Source organism: Pararge aegeria, chromosome Z, assembly GCF_905163445.1.
Source record: "Pararge aegeria chromosome Z, ilParAegt1.1, whole genome shotgun sequence".
In the NCBI taxonomy this organism is placed as follows: domain Eukaryota; kingdom Metazoa; phylum Arthropoda; class Insecta; order Lepidoptera; family Nymphalidae; genus Pararge; species Pararge aegeria.
The window spans coordinates 12276849-12286138 of NC_053208.1; the positions used below are offsets into that span (position 1 = coordinate 12276849).

Sequence of the window (9290 nt, forward strand, 5' to 3'; positions counted from 1 at the left end):
TATTGTCTATTCGTAGCTACACATATTTTGTTTAAATCGATATAATTATATAAAATCGAATCCAGGGTCAAGCCTAACAATTGTTGGGTAGGTATCTTTTTATTGTTTTTATCTTATAAAAAACAGTCAGTACCAGTTCAGATACCAGCCCGGCGTTAGGACATTGGTCGTGCCTCAGAGAGCACGTTAAACCGAAGGACGTCTGTGTCCAGCAGTAGGCTGCCAATGATGATTCGGAGGTATATACCTTCGAAAATAAAAATATATGGATAGACAGACAACACAAGGGTTATTTTTTTACTATTAAAGTTGGTACGCAATGTTAAGTGGCGGGAATAAAATTATTATATAAAAAGGAAACCCGCCTATACAAAAACTTTAAAACTAGAATATCGATTATAATTGTTCCTTTAATTAATTGTACTTACGTACCTAGTGTACAATACAAAAAAATGTTGATTGCCAAGCATATCTTCGCCTGCGACTCCCTATAACATAACTCGCATTTTATTGTATTTACTTTATTATAGTGTTCTTGCAACACTAACTTTATTAATATTTGAAACGAAGCGTTATTTTGTATGTTTGATCGCGGTAATCTCGAAAATTACCGGTCTGCTTATTGTTGCGATTGATAGCATTATATTTATTTCACAAGTTAGCCCTTGATTTAATCTAAGGAGGTAGCGGACTTACGTGTTCGGGGGCCGTATCATGCGATATAACCAGCGCGTCAACTACGGATCGTGCATTAATTAATTTAGTAGTAATTATTACAAATATTTCGGCTCGATATATTTTTAAAGTGAAAACTTCTTTAGTAGTCCAGATAATCTCTGGAACCGAGACACCGTTACGAGACGCAGCTATTTGAATCTTTGAATAAAGAATTTTATTTTACTATGTCCAATCAACGCAATATTAGCACAACGAGATATAAAAGTACTATTGATGCGGTTTCACGAGATATTTAAACAACTTCAAATCAAAATTTATTATTTCCAATTTTTTTGCCATGAACCTGTAGTTTTTCTTGTAGTTTGTAATAATTTTAATAACAAAGACGATGATACAAGAGTTGTCAAAATTGTTAACGATATTTCATAAATTAAAGGATTTTTAAAGTTTCTAATAATTACGGCATTGTCGGCACAACCGGAGTGCAACCCGTAATTTTTCTTTTTTATTCGGCAGTATTGTTTTCCTCGCAGGGACCAATTTTTTCCGGGGCCCCGGGGAATAGACGGTTATTACGATATATATCCTGTTATTACTGCAGAATTTCGGGTTTCTCCAACTCTTGACGGAAGAAGTGGGTATCCCTGAAAATATCTGATCATAGGTTCCTAATAGTCTTATAGTAAAAATAAGTACCAATTGAGTTCAGAGTGTATATGTATCAATTAACCTTTATCCTTAATATCTGACTGATAGAAACAGGCCTTCCCTCTTAGTGGAGATAATATAAAAGGGCGTCATGACGCCAGAGGCGTGCGCAGGGTTTTTGACCAGGGTATGCATAAAGAAGAAAGATGGCATTAAATGGAAATGCTCTTCTCCTTTATGAGACATACAACAATCTTAGTGTAGGCAGTGCTCTTGTGCTTGTATGAAGTGCACGCCACTGCATGACGCTCACGGGATGGCAAATAAAAATTAATATTTTTTTTAAAACTTTATTAAATTAATCAGTATCATTTTTTACATGGATCACATGCAGCACGTGTTGGACATGGACCTTTGTCACGCGGTTCAGCAGGTTCACAAGAGCTTTTACCTGAAATGAAATAAGTATGTATGTAGTAGTAGAACGCAATTAGATATACTTACTTAGTACCTAAATGGTACGTTAACAGACCATGGACAGTGGATCTGCGCAGTGAACAACCCACACAATCAACACAACCCTTGGCTTATAATGTTGTTCAGTTCCCATACTTATATTTTTCGTGTTGCAGGTAAACTTTAAAGAGGTTCTTTATACAGAATACGTTCACTATTAAACATGGAGAAATTTTGTAACTGTACTTTACTGAAAAAGAGAAACAGTATTTCGAGATAGTCATGAAAAAATTTCATACTTCTGAAATCAAAGCCGTACATTTTCCTTCAATCTACAGAATTCTATACATACAATAAACAGACGCGGATAAAGTCACTGGAAAAGCATACTTATACATATACTTACTTAATATTATTAAAAAAAGTTTATTTTTGTATTCTTTCTTATCGATAAGCTCCGACTTAACATACCTACTAATATTATAAATGTCAATATAAGTTTGTTTGTTACGCTTTCACGCAAAAACTTCTTAACCGATCCTTATGAAACTTTTTACACATATTCTTGGAAGTGTTAGAAGTAATATAGGTTACTTTTTATCCCGACATGAAGGTCGGTTCCTTTAAGAGAGGGGGTGAAAGTGTTTGACGATTTTACACCATAACTCCGACAAATTATAACCGATATCAACAATTATTTTTGTACTATAGAGTATAATATGTGTTTAATTTTGCCCTAACTGTGGTTGGAGATAGGGGACAGAATTCCTCAGTGGACAGCAGCAAACCTGTCATTTAAGGCCTAGAGATACTGAATACTTTAAATTTTTTTAGAACTAGAATTAAATTTAATGCCACATCTAAAAACAAAATCAAACGCCGACGAAGTGTGGGGCAACAGCTAGTAGACTATATTCCACAATATCTTCCAATATTGCTTATGCGTATTTTTAATTCAACATGACGTATAGATATGTGTATTGTGTAAATATACAGGGTTAAATACAAAATACCAGAAAGCTCTCGGCCTGTAGTTGTTTACATTAAAACTAACAAATTTTGTTCTAAGACTTTTTTTTTAACTATAGTGAGATAGTTCGCGGAATATTCAATATTTTACATAGACACTCTACTTGTTACTACTCTGTAATGTAACTTCGGCAAATGCGAGCCAAACACAACCCTATCGTGCGGTTACTGACCCGACTATGCGACGTTATCGAATCATGTGTATTGGGTTTCACAGAGTAATGGCAGTTTACAGAAATAACATGATTTATTATTTCCTTAGTATGAAATAAATTAATACTGAATTTTGAAATTTAGTAGAACAAATTTTGTTAGTTTTAATTATAGGAACTTCAAGGCCCAGATATTTAAGGCTTTCTGATATTTTTTATTTATTTATTTTTTTACTTATTATATGTTAGAATGTAGTGGAAGGACTTGATAATAATTAATAATCATATTTAATTATTATTTTTTGTAAACGGTAAAAATATATTTAAAAAAAATTGTATTATTATGTTATTAATTAGATTAAATATCTTTTTTATCGTGACGTCATGTGAAGCGCCGCGCCGTGACCATGCCCCAGCCTTACTTTATTATGGCCCGCCAGGCGGTACGATCTTCAGTCTTTTCGAATAAGTCTTGGATGTTCGCGGGGGTTTAATCTAACTCTCGGAGTTATGCGCGTTTTTTATTTTATGCAATTAAATATATCGTGGTTTAACAGTGAAGGAAAAAATCGTGCCTGAGTCTTCTCCATAAGGGCGCGTAAGGCAATCTTTCACTCTTTTTCTCATTGTGAGTGGAGACACGTGCTATGTAGAGTCGGTTGATGACGATGATGATGATGATGATGATACATTCATAATAAAAGTGTATTCATTTATTATTCTATTCAATCAATCAATATCTTAAGTATCAAGTAATAACTTAAGTAGGTACCATTCCACACATGTATATATGCTCGAGTTGTGCTGTATGGGTAGTAGGCTTGATCGGAGCCAGAAGTATTCTCCATGTGCGGTAGCAGCCAACAATTTACGTACGGGCAACACATGAAAGAGATCTTGGCACAGTCTTCGTTCGGCTTTCGATCGGTCCTATAGTGAAGCCAACCGGCCCATTCTGCAGTTACCTGATCGTCAGATTTAAAATACAGGCAACACTGATAATGTCATTTACTGGATAACGTGAGGCTTAATAAATATACATAAACAATTTATTTTTCCATATTTTCTCACCGTATATAACTTTCCCTGGACTTCCACGAATATTTAAGACCTAGATTCGGCAATTAAGTTCAGCTGTTCTCCAGTAAGTGAGACTAACGATCCATATTTCATTTCTATACCTATAGGTTACTATTATAACGAACAAATTACGTGGTGCTAACCTTCAGAGAATAAGACTATACGGAATTGCAATACAAATAATTTACATGTACTTAATACATACTAAGTCAACCAAATTCCCTTAAATCTCCCTTTGAAGTTCGATATTTCAAGAACCAAAAGTAGCCTATGTTCTTCTCCGTCGTTTTATCTATTTATATATCAAAAATTAAGTCGTTTGGTTACTATCTTAGGACTTAAATAAGGGAAGATATTTGGGGTAAATACGAAACTTCCTGTAAATCAAAACTTGAGTCGATGATGTTTTTCCAAAAATGCAGCCTTTTGCGTGTTTTCCACCTAAAAACGGAAAATCAAAGCCTCTGTCACTTTACCTGACTAGCGTCGTATTCAAACTTCACTGCAGGGTTGTAAATTACCCAGCGGCTTCGAGCAATCATATAGTAAGGGTTTTCGTAATATGTATTGCCCCAGCTGTCTACACCGACAGCCTTTCCTTCCTATGGACAGAGTAATTGGTAATTGAGAATTCGTTTTGTGTAAGCGCCGATAGCCAAGTGGTTAATAGTTAAGCTTTTGGTGGGACCGAGTTCAATCCCCGGCACGCGACTCTACCGTTTCGGAGAAAGATGCGTTTATTAATTTTTTGAATTAAGTACGTACAACTTGTTAAGGAAAACATCGTGTGGAAACGTGCATTCCCGAGAGTTCCCCATAGAGTTCACGAAGGCGTGTGAAGTTTAACAAACCGCATATGAACACTTATCTTTCTGAGAGGAGACCCATGCCCTGTAGTGGACCGATCAACAACAAGGTACTCAGTTAGGTGAGGAGACTTAGCCAATTCATTGAACACGTCTATTCAGCAATGATGTCTTGATTCGTTGATCTAGAGTTAAGAATGTTCAACTTCAGACAACGTGGTTCAAAGGTGTTACCGCTAACGCGGTCTCTCCCAGACAACCTTTGACGTAAGGATAGACGAAGGAGCGGGCTGGTGGTTCTGAGTTCGATTAGGAGATAAAGAAATCATCTTTAAGTAGATAACAGTAGTTGTCTCTTTCTTAAATAAAGAGATGATAGAGAATGAAGATCCTCTTGCTCAAATTATACTAAGGAATTACATAACTTTTTTCTATTTTTCTATCTTGTAAAACAGTATATTAAGGGAAAGGAATAAGATATTAATTAATTCTAAACCATTTTAATACCTATAGGTATATGCTTTATGTATAACTGAACATTGGTTAAAAACCCATGAATACCTACTTATTTAACTTTGATAACAATCACGTTGGAAGTTCGTTCAAGGGCTACTGCGATTCATTGGAGCTCATTAATTAAAATTGAATAAAAATCACAAACTTAAAAATCGAACTGATATTCATGAGCATGTTTGTTGAACGAACAATTGAACTTGCCTCAGTTGAATGAGAGCAATTCATTGTCGTTACTGCAAATATACCCTTATCTAACTTTGTACTCTTGACATATAAAAAATGCTTTAGAATCAACTATTATTACTATTATTTATCATCCATAGGAGCTGAGACTGAGTGATAGGTACCAAATTATCTGTGCATACTGAGAGTGATACACACAAAAAGTCTTTACGTTTCAAAAATGCTTATATTAAGGCCTACTTGAAATAAATGAGTTTTGATTTTTTTTTTATTTTTCAAACTTCCAAAGACGAGCATCCATCAATTTACTGACTAGGGTCAACGTTGTTTACCCAGCACTCTCGACTGATATATAGTGCTGCTGCTAAGCCACACTTTATTATTGCAGTCATCTGTTATGGGGAATTTATAGTATTTTAAATAGAGCAAACCGCGAGTGCTTCTTCGGGACGCGCAATTGCGATTAACAATATTTACGTGATTGAATGTTTCAAATGATTTGGTGGGTTATTAAAGCTCCAAGAGCAAGAAAAGATATATTATTTGCTCATCTTTATTATAATAGGTTTGTATATTTGGAACTCCCAGTACCATGGAAAAACTTTACGTTTGGTATCTGCCTGTATAAAAATAGGCATTAATAACATTAAGCATAAACTTAAAGAAAAGAATATTATTTATCTAAATTAGATGGCCGACTCTTCTGTGTCTAATAAAGTTCATACTTATCTATATTAGTACTTACTATATATAACCATTAAAAGTTACTTTTGACGACCTCCCTGGCGGAACGGTGAGCGCCATCTTAGACTGCATCATGAGTTACCAGCAGGTGCGGTTGCTGTCAAAAAAACACTTAGTTCCTATTGTTCTACAATAGAGCAGTTTGTTTTTCTCATAGCTGTTTTTTTTTATTTGAATACCTAACCTTCCTATGTTAATACCTAACGTAATCGTTGCAGATGGGCACCGAGAATGTGTGTTTTATTTTGACATATAAATAAAAATAAAAAAAAGTAATTATCAAAAACTAACTAGCAAGACCCTAATAAATCATAAATAATACCCTAATATATATTAAAACACAATAGATTAGCGACATCTCTTAGAATACTCGTGAACTACCATAGAGCTTGATTAGAACTTCGTCATTTGACCTCCTCCCCTGTCAGAACTACTATTTTGAAGTTATACTTACCTACCTACTACTTATATAAAGCTCCAATGAATCGGTGCCATCTAGTTTGTTGAATGATACCAAATACAGTCTGTACGCAGTAGTTAATTAAAACTAGGTGGATCTTCGATTTATCCAGATCTGTAGCATAAGATACGTAATTTGTATTTAACTTGGTCTAAAATACCTATCCATACAAAAAAAGGAAATATTTAAAATAATATTTAATAGTTTAGCTATTAAAACATTACCTACACTTAAAAAAACCTTTGGTGTCTTTAAATTTGAACTTTGAAGAGCGACTCACCTTCAGTGTATCAGTCCGCCACAATCTTAGCACGGCCCTAAATGGTCCACCATTTTGATAAATGATTTTCATTAATCGGACCCATTTATCCAGCGCTAAGACTTTGAAAACCATACCTGAACAGGTTTGTAAAAATAAAGTATATTTCAACTAGATAACCGACAGGTAAGTGATTATATATTTTTTTTATCTGTTGGGTAGAAGCTGTTTTATCTTTGGTTACAATTAGTATTTTCTACATATGCTTCATGATTTTCATCTTTAAAGAAATTGTTTTCAAAACAATATTTAAATGCACTTCGATTACGATGCTTGTATAAATTAACTTGACTTAAATGAAATAAATTGACATATAAAGACATTTTTATTTTTATTTTGTGCTTTACAGAACAGCAAGCTATAACAACAATGAAAAATAAACAGCAGTAAACACTACTACGCAAGATTTTTAATAATAAAAAATGTTATCGTCGGGCTCCTTTTCATCATCATTTCGACAAATTATCGCTAGTGTTTGTATCCTCTTTGCTATCTAGTATTAAATAAAACGAAGTTCACCTATATCTTATTAAATTTTTCAAAGTACTATCACTGTTTGTTTCTATTATTTACGAGTTTCGAATTGAAATGTCAAAATACTAACAATTTGAAAATTATTTGCTTAATTGCTTTTCCGGTCAAACTACAGCCGTCGTTATACATACGAGTATCTATTTCATTTTGACACACGTTTGCAAAAAAACTTTAAAGCACCTTCATACCATGGTATGAAGGTACTTTCAAGTTTTTTTTAGAATCTCGGTGTGAAAAATGGGAAAGTATGTATTTTTATAAAACTAAAATGAAATAAATTTAAGAAGAATTTATTTTATTTTATATTTATTAACGATACTTACTGTAACAAAATGGTTAATTATTATATTTTAACGATAGATTTCTAAAAGAAAAGGACAACATCGCATCTAACGTAGTGTTTTTATCTACATTGGCCAATTGGCCTTTGCCTATAACTTCCTAATTTGTGAGGAATAATTATTAATTATTTATTACCTTTTCATTCGTATTAATTATTATTCCATTTCAAAATTTTTCTAAAGAGAATACATACATGCAGGCATTTCGTCAAAGCTCTTTTTAATTTTTTATTTAATTTTTATCTATAATATTAAATAAAACAAGGGTTTAGGAAAAGCAACATAATAATTTATTATATACTAACAATCACTTGTTACACAATACCGGTTTTTCACAGCCTAATCTTAGAACAGAAAATGTGTTTCAAATTGTACTTTAATAAATGAAATGAAAGAACCAAGTGATTATTTACTCAGGAAGACTGTAATATGTGTTGTAAATATTTGTTTAACTTGTGCCTTACAAGAAAAATAAAAACACATATTTCAGTAATCGAAAAGGTGTTTATTTTTATTTCTGAAATTTAATATTTATTTTATGTATTTTCATGAAATAAATAATAGCCTATGAACAGCATCTTGAAAATAATTGGCCTCGGGCAATTTTTGACATTTTAAAATTCCAAGGCGTCAGTTAGAAATGAGCTCGGGAACAATCAGCAGCGTGTACCTACCTGAAGCGTAGATGAATAGTTCACACACCTTCTTTTAACTGCACTATCTCATCTGTCATTAGGAATGTGTCATTCGAGAGTAGAAGACAAAGTATTATTTATCTTTACAACCGCGAAAACGCCTGCGATCCCGCTTATTCAACACCCCGTTTACAGGTAGGTAATTTTACTGATTATCATTCAAGAATAATTATAATTATTTTGTGTTACATCCATTCGTTATTTATCTTGTAAGGCAAGTTATTTTACAACAAAGACAACAAGTTACAAAAAAGATAATCGGAAAAAAATTAAGAGTTCTAAGCCAACCTTTTTTACACTTACTAAAATTTAAGTAGATTATACAATACAATCATCTAAAAGACATTAAAATATTAAAGAGCTTACAAAATACATTATGTAGATACTTTGGCTAATAACGGTGCCTATGTGGAATACTAGCTCCACATAGCAATATAGGTAAGTAGAATAATTAACATATAAGAATAAAAATGACGAGATTTCAAAAATATAGCACTCAATTTTATGGCAGACTTTTCTAGTGATGTAAAGTATAATACGATGATGTGTAATAAGAAAAATATAGTATATTTAAAATAATAAACTTTTTGAGATAGGTAACTTAAATAAATCATTATATACATATTATTTTACTGTAAAAGCAAAATAG

General features: G+C 32.9%; 1 protein-coding gene across 1 annotated transcript; it reads right to left on the bottom strand.

Annotated features, from left to right (window-relative positions):
- Positions 1-1694: 1694 nt before the first annotated feature.
- On the bottom strand, positions 1695-7182 carry LOC120636551 (probable NADH dehydrogenase [ubiquinone] 1 alpha subcomplex subunit 12). The gene is made up of 4 exons (XM_039908081.1): positions 7033-7182; positions 4520-4645; positions 3736-3928; positions 1695-1777 (listed from the first exon to the last, which is right to left on the bottom strand). Exons 1-4 carry the CDS (start codon positions 7144-7146, stop codon positions 1695-1697), a joined length of 516 nt encoding a protein of 171 aa, XP_039764015.1. The 5' UTR covers positions 7147-7182.
- Between the last annotated feature and the right edge of the window lie 2108 nt (positions 7183-9290).